The 21,044-nt window shown below is 40.7% G+C and overlaps 2 protein-coding genes across 2 annotated transcripts in view; both read left to right on the forward strand.

Moving 5' to 3' along the window:
• Nucleotides 1-16,730, forward strand: part of ppp1r9a (protein phosphatase 1, regulatory subunit 9A) — a 48,345-nt gene extending 31,615 nt beyond the window's left edge. Inside the window, 15 exon segments of the mRNA XM_034545468.1 lie at nt 1,929-2,081; nt 3,813-3,866; nt 4,668-4,897; nt 7,181-7,291; nt 8,082-8,141; nt 8,143-8,189; nt 9,593-9,675; nt 10,436-10,537; nt 10,539-10,584; nt 10,717-10,786; nt 11,179-11,227; nt 12,738-12,859; nt 13,385-13,406; nt 13,735-13,917; nt 14,533-16,730. Of these exon segments, the coding sequence (XP_034401359.1) occupies nt 1,929-2,081; nt 3,813-3,866; nt 4,668-4,897; nt 7,181-7,291; nt 8,082-8,141; nt 8,143-8,189; nt 9,593-9,675; nt 10,436-10,537; nt 10,539-10,584; nt 10,717-10,786; nt 11,179-11,227; nt 12,738-12,859; nt 13,385-13,406; nt 13,735-13,917; nt 14,533-14,715 (1,515 nt within the window). The 3' untranslated portion in view covers nt 14,716-16,730.
• A 285-nt stretch (nt 16,731-17,015) lies between these two features.
• On the forward strand, nt 17,016-20,106 carry asb4 (ankyrin repeat and SOCS box containing 4). The gene is made up of 7 exons (XM_034545469.1): nt 17,016-17,026; nt 17,745-18,064; nt 18,579-18,878; nt 18,958-19,200; nt 19,295-19,542; nt 19,629-19,742; nt 19,918-20,106. Exons 1-7 carry the CDS (start codon nt 17,016-17,018, stop codon nt 20,104-20,106), a joined length of 1,425 nt encoding a protein of 474 aa, XP_034401360.1.
• Nucleotides 20,107-21,044: the final 938 nt, after the last annotated feature.

The raw sequence follows: 21,044 nt of genomic DNA on the forward strand, positions 1-21,044 counted from the left end.
TGTAGTACATGCGTGTGAAAGATCAAGACTGAAGTAAAGTAACAAGGGAAAGATAGATAGACTAGACTAGACAAGGTGGAGAGACAGAGAGAGTAGTGACATAACTATGTATATGTAGATAAAAAAAAAATTATTCAACAACTTGTATAGGAGGAGTGGACATTAGAAAGGACAGAACACGTGTGTGATGTGGAAGACAGAGAAGTTTTCACAGAATGGCTTCACTCGAAAGATCTGGCTCTGTTGGTCATCAGCCAAACAGTGAATTGACTGATCCATTTAGATCCAATAGCCTAATAGCTGATGCCAACATTCATTATAGGATATTTGCAGAATTGGAGAAAGGAAAAACTGCCTAGAATACATGCAGCACAATGGCACACATCAATGTTCGATCCATAATACGTTGATATCTGGAGATTTTATTAGTCAGAGATTTTTATAAATCCAAGAGATTGCTGACATCCAGAATTAGAGACATTGACAGGCTCAAACCTCACTAGTTTTGACCAATAACCTACTTACACATGAGTCGTGATGGTGACTAATATTTGAAGATGATATAAAGAGACATTGAAATGTGTCTAGTACAGCTTCTCTTTATAGAAATGCCTGACCAGGCTGTCAAACCAATTTATTCTTGACAAAGTGTTGGCCAACGTGCTGTGTTACCTCATTCTTATATAACTGGTAGCATTAAAATAGCATTACTTAATATAAAAAGGAACATGGAAAAGAAAGGGGTGGCATGAGGAAAATGAGTTGGAGTGCTTGACACGCAAATTGGAGGCACTCTGACTGGTGTAGCTTTGATGAGGGGGGGAAGATGGACAGATGTAAGAAGACAGAGAGAGTTAGAGAGCTGTTTTGCAGCTTGTTGCACTCCATATTATTAATAAGTAAACCTGCTTCCGGGACAAAAGCAGGTGTTTTTTGATTCATTTCCCGTCTTAAATGACAACTGTCACTTGCAGATTTGATCAGCTGTAGTCATGTATACATGTAGCTAGCAAGCAGTTAATTAAATTAACGTGTGCCAACTTTATGAGTTGATTAACTTTTGAATGTTTTCAGCTGATTCATTTTTAAACATACATGTTGTAAAACAGGTCTTTAATGCTCCATCCATGACATTGTGCTCAGAGACTAAAGCTAGTTCCAGTCTGTGCCTTTTTTATTTATTACCATTACACAAAGTCACAGGTAGAAAAACCAGATATAAGCATCTCACTATTAAATATGGTTTGCCTTTATAACCATCTGGATGAATACATATTCCGTCTGCTGCACCATGAATAAAACTTCTTTTTTTTTTACATATTGAGCTACCTTTTCCTGATTCAAACAAAGATGATAGCCAGAAATTACATATCACCTTACTAAATCACTTGCATTGGTTTTTTTTCGTTCTTTTTTTGTTAGTATTTGTGGTCGCACATTCTGTACATTTAATTCAGCATTAGCAAAGGGACTCACAACACAGTCAAATAAATAAATGAGCCGAAAGAATAAGCAAATGGCCAGTTTTTGTACACAATGAGATCCGAGAGGGGGTGAGTATCATATTATCTTAAACTGGTGCAAGACGGCATCTTCAAAACACGATAGCTTCTTATCTTGTCCTGCCCTTAAACATTGTGGAAGGCACTAACAGCTCGTATTTGCAGAGACACAACTTAAAGAGTAGTAAAACATAAGGTCTCTTCACGTGTTGTGCTTGGTCACTGTGATAAAAGATTTACAAGTGTATGGGGGTCAAGAAAAGTACCTGGTCAGTGTGGGCCTGTGGTGTGTTATATAAGTGTGTTTCCAGCTACCTGAATGAGGAGATAGACGTCATTCCCATCTGTACACAGTGCCGGCTGTATGAAGAGTCCCTGAAGAAAAGGGGACCACATGAATGACTGACTTTGCGTTTCCTCTTGCAGCAGACAGGAGAGTACGCCACAGATGAGGAGGAGGAGGGGGCCGCGGTCGCAGGCGAGGACAAAAACATTGAGGTGTTTGATCTGCCAGAGTCAGAGGAAATCTTGTCTCCTTCCGAGTTAGACGCCAACAAACTCTTCCAGAAGTTCAGAGAGGTAAACATCTGCGGCTCAATCCCCACTCTTCAATTGATGGGAGAGCCACCACATCGTCTCTGTCAGTGCTTTAAAGAATACATTTAAAGAATGAATACACCCCACACACCCACTAGGGTAACTTAGCCACAGACGAAGAAGAAAATCTGATTCAATAATACAACAAAAGATATACCACACAATGGAATCTAGCACTACTGCTTTACTTGGCAGAATCTTAGATCCGCTTACCCTTCCTAATTCCTAATCTGGATGATTAGAGGCGTGAATACAAAAGCGATGAAAGACCAATGCTCATTACATCTTTAATTACCCATGTTTGGTTAAAACACAGACGAGAGAGAGAGGGCTAACACTTTAAACCTGTATTTAAAATGATTTGTATCTTGATCTTGGCCACTCTTCACACGGCCGTCCTCTGGGGAAAGAAACATATTTAGTTACATTTTCTCTGGCGTCGCTGTCAATGAACTTCCACAACTATGAAATGTAAAATTAATTCAATGGCTGTTAACTCGTTTCTTCTTTTGAATACCGCGGAGAAGCTGCTTATATTGATTGGCTACACTGCTGCTTTGGCACTAAAACACTTGATGCCTTTCTGTAGACTGCCACAATAGCTGGATGACATATTTAATAAATCGCTTCAGCGGCACTGCAGCCATCGCAGGGGATATCGATTAAAACTATAATGCAAGCCCTGCTCACAGGATGTACTCCTGCTCCATTTTCTCTGTATCTTGGACCTCTAGCTGTCTCCCAGAATGCAGCGTGTACCTTTTTTTTTTTCGTTCAAAGGGCTTTCCCATGTCCACTTCTCCCCTTTTCTTTCGTTGCTGCTTTTTACACACTCAAGAAAAAAAGAATCCAAGCAGCTGAGAAACAAGCCTTTAAAAAATACAGGTGTGCTAGTAAAAAAATTGTGCAAAGTTCAACAGTGAATACATCTTTCTTCCACTTTTTTTATCATCTTAATATCCTTTTTAAGAAATATTATTATTCCCTACCAGGCTGCAGTTCAAGTCATTTCTCCACACAATGACTTGATTTTTGTCCTCTCACATTGGAGGCGTATTAGGAGGAGATGTATTAACAGCCAGTAAAGAGCAACAACCAACAGCTGTAGTGCATAATGCACATATGGGTGAATGTTGGCGGACTTTGAGGGAACCTATCCTTTAAAGTGAAATTAAACTCAGGCTTCAAAGGGTAAAAGAAAGTATAAGGTCATTGTTAGTAATGTAACACTTTCTCTTTTTCTACCTCACTTACTATAGCTCTCATTTGTTCCTATTACCTCATCTCTTCCTCTCCATCTCCTCTTCTCTTGTACTCATTATCTCTCTCTCTGTCTGCCTGTAAATAACTGCTCATCTCAACTCCCATGCATAACTCCTTTACTGCTCTCTCCATTTCCAACGCCATCCATCTAACATTTCAGACTTTATAAAAACAAAAAAAGACATTGCTTTGTGAAAAAAAGGGCTATTTAGATTTAATGTTATGTTTAATTACTTTTAAAACAGTCTAGCCTTTTATCTCTCTATCTATGCGTTTCCTCTGTTCTGAGAGTGTGTGTCAGTGCTGGAGCCGCGATGCTGTCAAGGGAGGACGGGGTCGGCTGCCTCTGTCCGTCACGCCGTATCGACAGCAGAGAGCCTGCGCAGCCATGCATTTGATTATCTGACCGCCCTCTCTTTTCTTTTGTTTCTTATCTTCTCTTTTCAACAGCTCCAGATCAAGCACACAGTGACCGAGGCCGAGATACAGAAGCTCAAAAACAAGGTAAGAGATTCAAACTTTCAGTGCGCAAGCTGTCGTGGGTGAGAAGTTTGTCTGAGACAAACAATTTGTAAATGGATGTGGGACTCATGTTAAGACAACAGAGGGGCCAGGGTTCATGTTTGATGGGAAAGCTTTAAGAATAGATGTAGGAAGTAGGAAGTTGATTATTTCCCTAATACAGTGGCTATTAAGGAATCTTATCAAGCTCGATGCACTTCTTGTCTTTACAAATATTGGTACGAAAGGGAGAGCACGTTGTAGAGCTTCTGCTTAATTCTAAAAGTTGTGTGCGTGTATGTTTACCTATATACACAAATCTGAAGTGTACAATTGATGTGCTCTGTCAAATGTTAATGTTCTAATTAAAATAATTATCAGATTAGTGTATTGAATGTTGAAATTCATCAGAGAAGCGGTGCCTAAAAAGCTTTTGTTTTATGAATAAGAGAAGACCCCTTTTATAGAGAAATACATTCTCTCAATTTGTACTCTGAATACAAACATTGTTCAAAGAAGATTTGTTCTGTAGCGTTTCCCTTTGACCAGCTTTGTGTGATGTGCACAGATGTTGAAGATCTGGTGTGTTTTCATCACCTCCAGTGTTTTCACGTAGTTGCAGACGGTATAAATACATCGACTAATGCTTTGGTGTGAGAGACAAACTGTATAAGATGGTAACAATTGTAGCTTTTATTTCATAAAATTTTTTAGTCGAGGATTCCTTACTCAGTATCAGTAATATGTACTTTTCTTGGGAAAAGTTCCCGTGTTGTAACGGGAGATGTTTTGGTCCCTGTCTAGTTGGCGTCAGTGGAGAGGGAGAAGCAGCGCTGGGAGAAGGAGAAGAACCAGTTGAAGGCCAGCATCGAGGAGAACAAGGAGAGGATGCTGAAGCTGGAAAGCTACTGGATCGAAGCGCAGACCCTCTGCCACACGGTCAACGAACACCTGAAGGAGGCGCAGGCCCAGTACCAAACTCTAGAGAAGAAGTACAACAAGGCCAAGAAACTCATCAAAGACTTCCAACAGAAGTGAGTAAACCTGGATTAAACTGGTCATCCTAATCTGTGATGAAGGGAATGAGGGAGCAATATATTCTGAATGTGAAAGATTGTAGCAATCAGTGAAATCACAATTAGATAAAGAGTTTTACAAAATTGACCTCAATTAAGCTGCCTTTTTGTTGTTGGTCCAGTTTGAAAATGTATGATTATTAACAGTACTAAGCCATGGATGTGGGATTAGAGCCCAGAGTTACAATAACTGAGGTTACTTGAAATGTCATAGTTTTGTTGAGAGAAGTACCACAGAAGGTCCCCAGTTGTACTTTGAACGCGACTACCCTAAACAACAGTATAATTCATCATGACGTACTAACAGAGATACAGAAAAACAATATGAAGCCACTTTGTGAAGAATCTGTTTGTGATTATAGCATATGTCAGATTATTCCTGTTGGCCGCTGTTTCACTGAAAAAATATCGTTTGATGCAGTAATACATTTTGAGATTTTCGGCTATTTTGCTTGTGTATCAGAATAGTGGAAAGAAAAAATCCCAAATACACATTTAAGTGTATTAAAGTACTACTTTGTCTACTTGCATCTGTAGATTTCTTCAAAAGTTAGTTTAGATAATTCCTCATTTGCACATTTTCACAATTTCCTTTGACCATATTCCATGACCATGAATTTAAAATGTGCTTTCAAGGCCTTATTCTCAATGTTGTTTCTCACATTGTGAGCCAATAATATCCATTTCAGTAACACTTGCATACACCAAACTTCCCAATTTCATTCTAATCTGTACTCTGAAAGTTTTCTCAAGGGGGTTTGTTTCTATATCATTCATATCCTTATATAACATTGTATTACTAAAATAGCTCAGTTGTCATCACGCGATGCAAGTTTGGTCATGTGATAACAGGTGGCCATACATGTAGGCCAGGGGAAGATCCTAAAGCCTGGCTCTGCTTGAAGATGGACTTTCTGTTCTGATGTGAACGGCCCTCCTTGAGCTCTTTGACCTGTTTAGATGTTGATCCCCGGCAGCTTGTCCTGAACTGACCATCGATGAGTCTTTAGTCTTCTTGTATCTTCTGAGTTCAGACCAGACCAGTCTTTTGCTTTGGTTGTCAAAGTTTAATGCAGATAATGCAATCAGAAACGTCTACTCCATAACCAACTCTGTCTCCATAACTCGCTTAAAGAGTCACTTAACAGCTTGGAATGAAATGATATGTCTATAACTACTTCACTTGAGCCATCGCTGTAATGAGGTTATGCATCAATCCTTCAAGCATTAAGGCCATTGTAGGTTAAACATTTCTGAATTATGGAGCCGGGGGAGGGTGGCAATATTCCAAGAAATACATTTCTCTAAAAAAAAAATTTTATAAACATGAGAAAGAAATTGAAGATTGTGAAAACCATGGTTACGCCAGCCACTGTCTGAATTACCTTCCTGAGAGATAAATATACGTTTTCGTTCATATTCTTTCTGTGTTCTTTTAACATGAATAAATAGTAATATAATGTATTTTGCAGCTTTTGCAGTGTTTAAGTGGCATGATGAGGTTAAGCCAGGTGAAGTGAGGTGGTTTCTTAACAAAAAAAACAAAGAGTTCTCTATAATTTGTAATTCTAATCTCAGACAATTTCTTATTTTTTGTCCCAAATTTCTGACTTTCTAATCTCAGAGAATAACACAGTTTTTTGTTGTCAGATATTTTTTAGGTTCATCTCAGTTTTATTCTTTACCTCCAATGGCCCTAATACACTGTTATAATCCTTCCATTAAATGTACATTTCAATAAATAATCTTTGATGACAGAGGGCGTCTTTTCATAGCCAAAGTGTTCCCACATTTCACTAGTCTGAGCCCAGCATCCATTCTCATGCAACACAGCTCTCCTGCTTTTCAGTACGTTGACCTCTTTGGTCAGTCCCTTCACAACCTCTCCGGCTCCGCTCCGGTCTGACTGCCTCTAATTGGCTCAGGCCCTGCAGGCCAAATGGAAGTTAACTGATGAAACCAGCGCTCGATGCTGAGCAGGGACAGAGAGCTCACAGACCTAGGACAAAGCAGGCATGAGGGAACGGCCGAATTACGTATTCTTAGGGATGGAAACAAATGTGTGTTTTATTGTGTCGCTTATCGCTATGTGTTGTGTGTCTGTGTGTGATCACTATGAACAGTCACACTCATGCGAGAGGCAGGCACTCGTCACTCGTGGTGAAACATGCACACGCACATAATTGTATCTTGTCAGCTCACGCCTACTCACCACATCTCACCTCCCTCTCATCACTCCAGAGAGGTGGAGTTTGTCCAGAAGGAGGATGCAGAGAGGAGGCGGCTGGAGGAAGCTGAGAAAGCTCACCTGGCTGAGATCCAGGGACTGCAAGTCAGGGTAAAACACTCTGTGTATCTCTCACCTCCATCTTTCCCTTTGCCCCTCTGTGTTTTAGTTGCACAATTCTGCATATCTGCCTCCAAACAACCCTAAAAGGAAAGTAAACTAATAAACACGTCCGTTTGTTTATGCTGTAAATGTGTAAGAGGAATGAAATCTAAATCTGAGAATCAACTTGATGAAAAAGATCAGTAACGTCACTCCATCACTTGACACGGCCTGAAGGGTATCTGTGCCACTTCTGCTACATTATGAAGGTTTTCTCGTCCTGACACAGTGGCGGCAGATGGACTTGGTGTCCAGAGGCCTGTGGTTGGTTCCATTGTCAAACTCTGTATTGATCTTCTGCTTTCCTAGTCTTAAAACATGACAGTTGTGTTGTTTTCTGCTCAAGTCTCAGGCCATGCCCCACAGTTGAGTGGGCAGTCAACCCAACTGTCCCCTCGTATTATTCTGCACAGTGAGCATTCATTCATTCATTCTCTCACTGCACTGCATTGTAACTGGTGAATAGGGAAGTGGTGGCACAAGCGTGGTGGAAAAACAGCATCATCTGTAATTTGGGACGACAGCAAGACAAGAGGGTCATGCTTTAACTATACTGACTTTACTTGTGCTTTTCATGCTGCACAGCACCAACACCCATAAGACGCAGACACATTTTAAAGCGGAATCAAAAGATGAATGATGTAAGTCGTCATCATGTGGCCCTTTTGTTTCAGTGCTTTAGTTTGACAAGAAGATGCTCACGGCTAATAAACATCGATCGCTTCCTCCTCCCTCTACAGATTGCTACATTAGAGCTGAGCTAATGCAGCTGATGAAGCAGAACGGCATCCAGGTCAACAACAACAACAGCAAACAGCGCTCAGCAGCACAGCCCCAAGAGGGCTGCAGCACAAGCCAGAGGTGTGTTTGTGACGGGACACGTCTTTTATGAAATGGATTTAAAGGAATGTTCTACATCTACAAATATAGAATAGAGTTCGGGGAGACGATCGATACCCCTCTCATGTATGTCACTGAAACAAAATAGACATGTTATTGAGCTGAAGAGGTGCTGGTGGGTTTTTTGCTAACGTATCAATAGAGGGAGGCTAGCTGTTTCCCCTGTTCCCAGTCTTTGGGCTAAGCTAAGCTACAAGTCTCCTGGTTTAAGTTTCCTATTGAACATGAGAGACGTGTTGATTTGAACATATTGCAATCAGCAAGAAAGCAAATAAGCTCGTATCACAAAATGTAGACATTTTCATTTAGTGAATGCAGCTGAAATTGGGAAGTATGTGTTAACATAAACTCATAAACTCATAAATCTCCTCGCATTTATGGCGGATTCATGGTCTGAATAAATGGGTCTTGCATGTATTGTTTGAATGCAGAAGCAACTAAGTACCTAGTTTGTTTGTTTTTGTCCCCAAGGATGACCCATGATGCACCTCTACAACATTGCCTTTTACTTTTTTTTTTTGCCTTTGCGGTTATTGACTTCTCTTGCCCTGTGAAGGACATTGAAAAGTTGGACTCTCTTGTGGCTCACAAACACACACAAAGCAACACGCACACACACCTGGATCTCTTTCCACACACATCCCTCCTCTCCTACGCTGCCTCAACCTTCACACACACTTTCAACTCTGACTCTAGTGGCACTTTGAAACTCTGCAAACAAAAACAAACTCGTAATCCCTTTTAAGCTCATCTGTCTGGTTCTGTTCTCCTCAAGTCTTTTAAAGCTGTGCTGGCTTTATTTCTTCAGTGGCTGCATCTGTCAGAACGCTGTGTGCACAGAATAAGTGCAATATATGATACTCTACAGTGCAGACGGGATTAACAGAGTGATTGGATCTGCACTGATCCGAGAGACGCAGCCCATTATGCAATATTAAACATGGGGGAGACGGCTGGATCAGGACATAAAGGAAAGAGAGCGAGCATGAGGGAGAAGCAGACAGAATCTGCTGAAATAATCTTTTAAATTGATTTCAGTCTTTGATTCCTCTGCTCCGACAGCCCTCTCCGCAGGCAGTCACGGAAATGAGACAGAAACAATATAATTGTCTGTCTAATTAATTGGTGGTTACTTTTTGGGGGAGACTTGCTATTTTAACTGCGTCGCTTTTTTTTCTTCTTTAAATTATGTAATGGGGGTCTCAAGACAATTAAGTGTCCGTCAATGAATCTGAAACAAAAAGGGAAACACACCAATAAGTGAACAACTGGATTATATTGTACATACTGTATATTTGTTTTTACTTAAGCTAAAATCCCAGTTGTTTGTGTGCGTGTGCGTGTTGCATGACTCTAGACCTGAGGGAGGCCCTCTCCTCATTCACCCAGCAAAAGCAAGAGCTACGGTGGAATCAGCCGAGACAGCATCAGCTCCACAGAGGGAGAGGTTTGTAATAAAACACACCTGCACCTGCTTGTTTTTTCCTTTTTTCAGTGACCAACAGATTTATTAATGTGCAACCTCTGTTGAAATATATCGTGTTTATTTGACTCTTCTTACAATGAATACATATTTAATCAATGCGTGTGTGTTCGTCCAGCCTCTTTATTTGTTTTTTAGCCGTAATCCATTCCGCTCTGTTCCTTTAATGAATGAATGGCTACGTGTTGCTCTGCTGGCACTAATTGAGGCTGTGGCGCTGTCACAATTTATTGTCTCTCCCCGTGTGATAATACATCCACAGTCTTTTCTAGAAGAAAGACTCTCGTCTGGCTAATGCTGTCAGTTAACTCAGCTCGAGCAGGAATGAGTTTAGATTGGATGAACAACTTCAAGAGCTGGATGAGAATTGGCAGGGACACAGAAAACCCAGCAGCGTGAAGCTTCCAGGGGTAAAGAGGGAGAGGAATTAGAAATGTTGAAAGTATGTCAAGTGACTTCTTTCAGCTTAGTCTTCAGCATTTGGCTGTTCACATCACTCTTACTTTGATTGCACTTTATTATTCCTTTTTCTGTGACCATTTTCTCAGCCTTTGCTTTCCGCCCTCTGAATCTTTCATTCATATTTTTTCCCATCGACAAGTTTTCTTCTCTGCATTTTTTCTTCTCTGCATTTTTTCTCTCTCATCTTCTGACCTCATCTCACCCCTCTCCTCCATTTGCTTCATTTCTCTTTCCCTTTTTGTCCCTTTACGTCTGGCTTCAGCTCCCAGAAGGACACGGCAGTCCAGCCCACAGTCGGCCTGGTTCCATTCGTAGTGTGGCCTCTTGTGATGGAGCCGCTACAGTCCTCAGAGCCCCTGCAGCGCAAAGAAAGCTCCCCCAGACAAACACAGCACCGGCCGTCCACTGCAGGTGAGCGCTCCTGCACCCTCACTGCAGCACATCCCATAATGAAGGTTTGAATGGTCACAAATACATCTGTAGCTATATCTACTCGTCACTTGAAGTAGGAGTAATCTCCGTGTGGGGCGTTTGTGACCTCAGGTTCTCAGTCTCCTGCGATGTCGAGCCCCTCTCACTGTGTGGAGGAACACAGACAAGCTCTGGATCCGGGGTAAGAATAAATACTGGAATGCCATGTTTTAGTTTTGAGTTGTAAACAGTCCAACTAAGGTTTGATTAACTTGTTCTTTTTGGTGATTATATGGGACTCTAAAGGATTCCCCCCCCCCCCCCATATGAAGCGTTTATAAACAACTTATTTTTAAGGATTGGTATGGTCCGAGTCGGTACCAGGGATGAGGAAATGTAACTAGAGAAGATGGATGACTTATTTACATTCAGTGTACAGAATACACACAACGTACTTTGTGCAACAATGCTGGACAACTCCTTCTAAATGTTATTGGAAATGGGAAGTCCAGAAACTGTTTATGAATGTGTTTAAACAGTAATCGTCACTACTGACCTCTACGTCATCTTCCTCTCTCTCGCTCTCTCTCTCAGCTCCTCAGAGCCGTCAGCAGAGGACAGTCCAGAGAAACTCAAGGTCAAGGTACATGAGATTTGGTGACTTGGGGCAAATAATGATACATTTTTCAGATATTTTACAGTGAGGAACATCAAATGACTCTTTATGTTTAATGTAATTATAAGTTTAGTCAGAGCAGTACCTCCATACTGTAAGTTTGATGATGAAGATGATGATGAAGTTTGCTTGTCATTTAGCTTTGATGTGTTTGTGTTATTTCTGTTGAACAGACCTCAACTTACATGGCCACACTTCTTCTCCTATTCATATTACTTGGTATTGTATTATTTTGTGTTTTGTTCAGTTCTACCTCAATCCACTGAAATTTGTTTATACGTTAAGAGGTAAACATGGTCTATCATAAATACTTTAAAAAAATGCTTAATTGCATTATTAATTCCAAGAAAATCAATGTGTTCTCCTACATTATCTTAAGTAATAATAATCTTTTTCTATGCCTTCAGCTGTAAAAATGTCCATTTTAACCAATCATGTGATTGTTTTTTAAGTATTAAATACCAATCTTTGTTTTATAATGCACCTTGAATCAGTTTGATGTTGTACTGATACAAAAGGATTAAAGTTGTGAACATGGGCATTCGTTACAGTGTAGGAACTTGCATGAAAACTGTTTCTAATCCTGTGTAATATCAGATGTGGTTATCAAAGGATTAAAAAGGTGATTATTTTTTATCCTGCACCAATCAAATCATTTTCTCTCTCCAACGACATGCTCTTCTTAGCTTGAGTGCACATCAGAAGATAAATCAATGAGAATATATTCATATAAGTAGTTATGAGGAGCTTTTAAGTGATGATTCAGCCCAAAGAGCAGCACGTCTAAGATTAGTTTTGCTTTTACCCCAGACAGAACTCTTTGAGCTACACTATAAAGCTAAATGTCAGATCAAATTATAGACTTTATTAAAATTATTATATGAATGTAATGTTAAATTTGCTCTTAACACTCAATACATCTGTTTTTTATTCGGAGGACCAATACAAAATTAGGCCTGTAAGAAAAACTATTGCTCTATATATTAGTTTTGAGTTGTTCTCTTTTTAGTCTGTGTTCCCATCAGCAGCTTGTCTTTGCATGTTTGAGCACAGATCTTGGATCTTAATACTGTAAGTCCAAAAATGTCCACACTCTGGCACACTCACAAGGACACAGAGAGAGAGAGAGAGAGAGAGAGAGAAATAACTTTTTTTAATTGGATAGCATCCAGCTACATCATTTCCAAACAATAATCACATTCACAGTTTGTTCTATAATGGAACGTCTTACAAATGATGGATGTGCACAACCCCTGACGTCCTGCAGTCTATCAAGTTGAATGTACTTTTTATTGACCGTCAAATATTAGGATAGAATACATAGATCATTCTGGGAAAGTCTTAATCCTTCTGATTCATTCACTCCTCCTCCAGTCCCTCTGTTGAAGAAACAGAAATAGAGAAGCCCTCCATCTAATCAATTAAACTCCAGTTGGCTCTCACCACCAGTCTTATAAGGGTGCTTTTGATTTCTCAGGGACCGTCTCTGAGCGATGATCTGAGTGCCAGCAGCAGCAGCTCAGTGGAGATCAGCGGCCTGCTGAGTGAAGCAAAGATGTCGGGACGCTCTCACACACTGGTTGCTCTCCTCAGATTGAGGTACACATAGCAACACAACATATTGTCTTTCTAATGGACGTTGGCAGAGGTGGATGCCAGATAAAATGTATTATCTAAATCAGTTAAACAAATGATGTACCTGAGATGGATTTCACCAAATCAAAGGAGTACATGCTTACATTTAATACAAGTATAACTTTTTTACTATTACTTGTCAGTTCAAATGTGGCCAAAATGCTCTTACCATGACATCCACTTGTTTGACTCACAACTTAAAATAGGTGAACTACCAAATCCCAACGTTGTACAAATAATCTATTTTTAAATATATATTTAAATGCAAACAACAACTTTTGCATTTGTGTCTGTGCCCCTTTTTATTATCTCTTTAAAGACAGCAATGCATTATCCCTACAGGAATAAACAACAAGTTTTAAGTCAATGCACCATTTTATGCTTATTGTATTCAAATGCTGCTCGAGGCTGTTGTAGAGTACGCTATGTTGTTTTCCCTGTTAACAACCTAGTCGTCTTCTGTTTACTTCAATGCTGCCACATTCAGAGTCTGGATATGATAGATGATGAGGTGAGACCTGTTTAACTGCATGCACGTCTTTATGTGTCTGTTGGATAGAAGCCATTTGTCTGAGTTTCATTCCCACACATCATTCATGGTGAAGAAGGATGTTCCCACAAAGTAATATGTATTGCCACAGAATATAGTTACTTGGGAAATGTCTTGAATGTGTCGTTGAATTTATCTGAGCTCATCAAGTGTTCATTAGACATTATCATTCAGCATTCTGTAGGAGATATACTTGTAGTGCACGGTTAAAATACTATGTTAGAGTTGGAAAAGATTTGCATCTCATCGCTTCTTTTCCTCTGTTCCTCTTCCTGTTGTCTGTGTTCAGATCCTAGACGAGGGACAGCTTCAGAAGCAGCATCACTGGCAGAACCGCAGCATCACAGAGTGGACCTCCCAGCAAGTGGCTCGCTGGTTAATGGGGCTCAACTTAGAACACCACATCCCAGAATTTACTGCCAAAAACATAGATGGAGAACAGCTGCTACAGCTGGAGAGCACTGAGCTCAAGGTGAGTTCAAAGTGATTCATATGCTTCCACACATTTAATATATATATTAGAGAACGCGGATATATCAGTATACATGTCAGACAATGAGATCAAGAAATTGCAGTATAGCAATGCCAAACATATGTTTGGGGGAATTTGGGGAAAACAGTGCTTCCTTTACATGGTTTCTCCTAGAGAGAGAAATGACAAGTTTATTCTTAAACTGTAAAATGTCACAAAATAAATGTAAGGGGTCCTTTAAACAAATCTTTGTTTCTGTTATGTGTTTTATAATATAAACAAAGTATTAAAAAAATATCAGCAGATATATTGTAAACAGATTTTGTATACTCTCAAATAGATAAATCCGGTTTACCTTATATAAAGTAATATATATATATATATACATATATATATATGTATATATATATATTTATATATGTGTATATATATATGTATATTTTGTATATATATGTATATATATATGTATATTTTTATATATGTATATTTGTATATGTATGTATGTATATGTACAATATATGTGTATGTATGTATATATTACAACTGAATTGGAGCAAAGAATTAATGCTCTAGAATAAAGAAGGAAAGATGCTTATGGGGGTTTATTTATTTCAGGCCCTTGGAGTTTCTTCTTCCCAGGACCGTGCCCTGGTCAAGAAAAAAATCAAAGACCTTAAAGTCCTGATGGAGAAGGCCAACAGGAACCGAGAGAAAGTGGAGAAACAACGTGAGAAGCTACGGAAGCGAGAGCTCGAGCAGCAGCAGAAAGAGGCGCGCAAAGAAAGCACGGCAGAGTGAAGTGAATTGTTAGATCTCTGATCTCCGACCTCCCGCTTTACTGTAGCACCACACCAAGTAGCATCTGGAGGAACAGAACGTCAGTAGGCCCCACATATGAACCCTGAGGGACGCCTGCTCAGTAGTTCAATAGTTCTCAGTGGTGGAGCCGCACACCCAACTGTCGGAGACTTTTGAGGGACTTTTTCACCAAGCAAAGTAAACCAAAATAAGTCCTTGGATAGTAGGATCCTGCCCCGTTCATTTGCCTCTTTTGACACCCATCCTGAGTTTTTTGGCCATTTAAAATGTTACTCTGTTCTATTTATTTTGCTGTTTATTGCTGTACATTAGGTTTATTTATTCATAGCCAGAATAAGTCTGTGAAAAGTTGATCTCATCCTCATACCATATCATCTTCAGAGCCGTCTGCATTACCCGTGAAAGGTCCCGTAGACGATCATGTCCATGTACAGCGATGATACAGATTCGTCTGATGTGCCATTTCAATAGACTAATGTACATCCTGTTCAGATGCATAGATCCGTGAAATTGCTCTACTGCTTTGACGAAGCTCATACAGGTCTGGCCTGTGAGGTGGAATAGTAATTAATGAAGCAGTATTCATCTCCCACCACTGGGTGTCCCCATTCTGCTTATTTTAACTACTGAAGGAGGCAACACTGGAACTTCCCAATAGGAACTAAAGCGGGAACCAAGTTGAATAGGGAGAAACACAACTCTCTTAGTACTTGCAAGAACACTGGAAGTGCAAACACTGTAAATGTAACCTCTGCACTGGCTTGTCCAATGCTCCATACAGTATACATGTACCATACTAAAGCAGTTCACAAAGTATGAATGACGACAAGGTCATACTGTAACTCATTGGACTGGTTCTGATGGAGACTTCAGGTACAATGTAATCATGACATGTGTAACTAACCAATCCTGTACCACAAAAACAAAACAAAAAATGTTAAAATTAAACTTCCTGCTTAGATGCTTAATGTTGCTTTGACACAGCTTGTAACCTGCTTTTGAACCTCTTTTTGTATTTTCTCTTAATGCCCCGCCACTGCCTTTAGAAATTCTAGACTAGTCGAATTCTTCTGAACTCTACCCGCTTCAGTGTCCAAACATACAGTAGACATTTGTAATTGTTCACCTTGCAAATTACTTTAATTCTGAATAATATTTAGGAATGCTGCCATATAGACAAGTCATCTCTGTGATGGAGGACATATGCAGTGAGTCCAGAAGTTGTCTAAAAGATGATTACGCTTGATACTACTGATGTTACACTGGAAATTGTACCTGATAGATGCAATATAGTTTTAATTTTCCTAAGAAACTGGTTCAGTAAGTAACATTTTGAATTACTTGTTAGATATAAAAGAAATATACCTTTGAAATTGTTTTGACATATGTACTTTATGCAATCCTTGTTTTAGGATTATGACGCTCACTGAGAGACACGTTCCCTGTGTTCATTCTTTAGCATTCCCAAGAATCATTCCGTAGGTTCACAGTAAATATAGAGACGCCAGTGTCACAGTGATCAAAATGAAGGCAGCTTTGGTAATAATTCCCTTTTGTCTGAAGGGCCCTGCCTGGTGTACTGGCATTTGATTAAATATAGTAGAGGTTACAGATATAGTACCTCCGTGCAATCCCACAGTAATACAGGTATCACTGATCTACTAATGTTATTATTTATTTATTTCTGTATTTAATGAAGCAACTGACTACTGTTTATGATAACTTATTCAAAATAAGAGTATTACTAACACCTAACCATGATTTATCCAGAATTGTATGATTACCTCCTATTGCCAAAACATAAGTAAACATTTCATTAATAGTGATTTAGATTCAAATGTTTTTTTATCAAATGAAGGATTTCAAGTTTGGAAATACTGTGCTTGTGGTTTTCCTCTAAAACAACCGTAGTGCTGCTCCAGTGCAACTCCAATAACCTGCTTATGATGTGTTCTTGTGGAATATTTTGTAACACTTGAACCTTTCTGTGAATACCCCCCCCCCCCCCCCCCCCCCTCCCCCCAACCCCGTCTGCACTCTTTTGACTCTTTTGTATGTATAGTGAAACACTGAGAGCAATATGCTGAAAGAATCCTACAGAAGCCTTGTTTTCTATTGTGTGTGTGCGTGTGCGTGTGTGTGTGCGTGTGCGTGTGTGTGCGTGTGCGTGTGCGTGTGTGCGTGTGTGTGGACAGTTTATCTGAGGGCTGAGGAGCTTAAAGGTCACACCTGAGGCCCAAATGTGTTTCTGGCTCTTTTCTGTGCGCTCGCCTGGCGTGATGAACCCAACGTATGGATGAGACCCTGGTGCTCCTGGCAGGCGTTTGAGTCATGTCCGGAAGGGTTTGTCTTTCATGTGTGTAGAGAGCAAAACGATAATCGCCACAAACTGCTAGCCATGCTTTAACTCTTTTAAAAAGCTGTACTGCTTATTCTTCTCCTCCTTTTTTGTCATTACCTTGCTCTATTTTTTTTCGCATCCTGAAAAGTTTGAAAGGGTCCCACTGAATAAAATGTGCAGTCACTGTCCAAAGTCTGCTTTTGTTTCTTCTTCTTTTCCACCATTTGTCTAACTTCCTGTGCACAGTTGTCATGGTCTTTTGCCCACTAGAGACAAAAACATTTGCCCCATGCAGCTAAACGGTTTATGATTTTTCATTTTTCTCTGTCTAGAATATCATGGTAAACCTGATAGTCATGTATAGATACAATAGAAGAAAACAAGCAGATTTCTCTGCCATCACGGCCGGCTATTTTTACCATGTGCCTATCCACTGCCTGATGCCGTTCTCTCAATGGACATCTCACCAGACTGACTCCAGACCAGCCAGTCAGCTGTAGCTCTCCAGTCCCTCCCTCTCTCCTTTCTATTTATACTCAGCCTAATTTCACTTAAGGGCTATTTTGTCTCTCTAATGGCTCCCCCCACTTGTTGCCCCTCTTCCCATTTGTCTTTCTTCCTCACACCCCTCCCATATCTGATGGCTGGGCTTATGGAGGCCTTCCAGTGTAGGTAAGAGTGACACCTTTATTATTACCATTTGTGCGTTTATTTCCAATCTCCTCCATGCTGTGTGGAGAGCGTTAGTGTCAGAGCCAGCTGGTTTGGCAGTGCCACACGAGGAGCAAGGCCCTTCTTTCACAGAGCTTATGGAGGAGTTGAGCCCCAGACAACTGGCTGTCAAACAGCTGAAGCGACACTTCTTGGAGGCCCTGCAGGCCAACGACACTCAAGAGGTCATGCAGATTCTGCACACTGGGAAACTAGACATTGACACTGTGCTAGAGGTGGAGGACCCGAGCATGCTGCTGGCCTCATACAAACAAGGTACGGAGAAAAGAGGATGAGATTAAGCCACATTTCATCAGCAGCAATCAAATCTACGCTGATATACTGTGTGATTATCATACTATATCAAGCTTTAAAGTCTGAAAGATGAGTTATCAAGTAAGTATCCAGAATGAACAACAAGATTGTGAGACATCATAGTTTAAACAAAGCAAAGAAAAGTTGAGTGTAAACACCTCTTGAATTTCATAACATCAAACACTTGTTCTCTGGTTTTCCAGTAGGTGGTGTTAAATCCCCCTAGATCCTAAAACTGGATATGACAAGAAATACTGTCTACCATAGCTGAATTACAATAACATGCTCAGGCTCCTGGAGATTAAACATAATGCAATAATAAAGCCATTATGAGATGTAAATCTAGTGTGAGTCAGATTACAAACACCTTTGACCTTTACTTGTAAAGCTCCTTTTTAGTATTTCTCTATAACCTTAAAGACCCCAGTAGTCACTGGGAACCTGAGTGATTAAGTAGTTGTCTTATTTGCTGCAGGTTACTGGCTCCCAGGCTACAAATTGGAGAAGTCCTGGGCGATGGCTATTCATGTTTGTGTGATGTACAATGCTGTGGAAACAGCACTGGCACTCCTTCAGGAAGGTGCAGCCCTCAACCGGATGCCCAATGGGAAGACGCCACTGCATGTGGCCTGCGAGGTCTCCAACAGCGACTGTGTCGCATTGCTCTTGGCTCACAGGGCAAAGGTCAACAGCCTCTCGCTGAGCGGACACACACCCCTGCACTACTGCATCACCAGGGAGTCTGTGGACTGTGCCAAGCAGCTGATCCTGAAAGGTCAGGAGGGAAGGGTGCATGGATTTTAGCAGATTGATGAAAGTGATACAAAATAACCATTGCTTTCCCCCCCATGGAGGTGCAAACGTCAATATGCCCAGCAACAACAATGAGGAGGACACACCTTTACACACAGCAGCCAGGTTCGGCGTCCCAGAGCTGGTGGCTATCTACTTGGCCAACGGAGCTTCTGTGGATGCGGTCAACTCTCTCCAGGAGACGCCCCTGATGACTGCATGCTTCTGGGCTTTTGACGCTAAAGAGCAAAGCTACAGCCAACATCACCATCTCGTCTGTCGCCTCTTGCTGGACCACCAGGCGAGTGAGTTTTGGAACTTTTGTACTTATATTGACATTGAGTACCATCCATGGACGCTTTAGGTTTTGTTTTCTACAACATTTTCCTTCTCTTCAAGATCCCAACCTCAGAGAAGAGGACAATAAAACCGCTCTTCACAAGGCAGCCTGGAACTGTGATCACGTCCTGATGCAGATGCTGCTGGAGGCCGGAGCCAACACCACAGCCATGGACATCAATGGCTGTGCCCCTATCCAGTATGTCCTCAAAGTGACTGATGTCAGGCCCATGGCCATACCTGAACTCTGCTATCAGCTGCTGCTCAACCATAACGCAGCACGGATCTACCCACTCCAGTTCCACAAGGTATAGAGATGGATGTTTTTAGATTATATTTGACACATTGTCATTATTGCGCTGTCTAATGAAATGTTGCGTGTTGTTTCGTGCAGGTGTTGCAGAGCTGCTACGACTACCCCGCAGCAGTAGAAATCATGATCAACTCTTATGAACGCATAAAGTCCACAAATAAGTGGAGAGTTGCCATTCCTGATGACTGCTACAAGGTAATACAATGATAAACTGTTCATGAATAGCATGAAGTATGTGTTCAATGAGTAAGACAAACATTACTCTTTTAGTTAGGGCCTAAGAAGATGTGTAAAGAGATCAAAGGTGAGGGCTTATTAATGATTTACAATCCGGAGAAGACGTAAGCTGTTTTTATTTTTACTCACTCAGCGACACAAAGACTTCTACGACTCTGTGTTTGCTGTTTGCACCAACACTCCTCGCAGCCTGCTTCACCTGACCAGATGTGCCATTCGAGCCAGCATGGGTGGGTTCTGCCACAGAGGTGTAGCACAGCTGCCTCTGCCACCTCCCATGAAGACATATTTACTACTGGAACCTGAGGGGATACTGTACTGATGAAGCCTGTCACCTGACAGTGTAACAGAAACATTTACTTCCTGTCTGCTGACTATGGAAATGCTGTTTGTTGGAGCTGGTACTAACATGTGTGTCTTTTATATTTATGCTCATCATTCCGAGAGGATTTTGTCTGGAACATACAGAAATCCCTCTTTGACATGTCTTTGCTGGAGTAGAACTCTGATCACATGACGAACATTAAAACGGATTTATAGATGATGGTTTGAGGCTGCATATGAGAGAGTTGATTCACTATTCATCCGGACATACGCAGAGATCTGAGAAATAGCAATCTAGTGAGGAAAATTGTTGTGCTCATTACTATAATAGTAATAATTTATAATGTTGGACAAGTGAGAGTTTTTGTCCTCTGGGTCACATGGAAGCACCGTCAACCTCCACAACTTCTCTTTCTGTAATCCTTTTATTATGTATATATTTCACATCCTACAGAGGAGGTACTGGTCTTTTAAATACAATCAGTGGTGTCTCTCTATCACTGTGTTGCCACATACTTCAAAGGCTCCATATCTACCCGGCAACCAGCCTTAATGCTCACCATTACCCCTTTATTTGCTAAACAAACACTTGACAAAGCCCTCCACAACAAGTGCTGATTTTTCCAGTGGACTGCACATGAAGCCATTTAAATTGACCAATTTTTGTTTACCAGAAATAAAATAAATAATTCTCCCTCTAAGCAGAGGCCACTCTGCAAAAACAGTGATGGTAATTTAAAGATGCTGGATTTGATATTCAGTGCATTAGTAAAGCAGCAAACTACTTTTTGCTCCTTCTGTGTGTTGTTATCCGAGCTTCTCTGTTCTATATGTTGACATAGCGGAGCTGGCTGTGTTGTATTTTAAGTACATGTGAGCATGCCCAGCTGGTTAGCTCACCGTCGCTGCTCGGCACTGCTTTCACACAGCGGTTTC

The sequence above is a fragment of the Cyclopterus lumpus genome, chromosome 11 (genome assembly GCF_009769545.1).
Source record: "Cyclopterus lumpus isolate fCycLum1 chromosome 11, fCycLum1.pri, whole genome shotgun sequence".
In the NCBI taxonomy this organism is placed as follows: domain Eukaryota; kingdom Metazoa; phylum Chordata; class Actinopteri; order Perciformes; family Cyclopteridae; genus Cyclopterus; species Cyclopterus lumpus.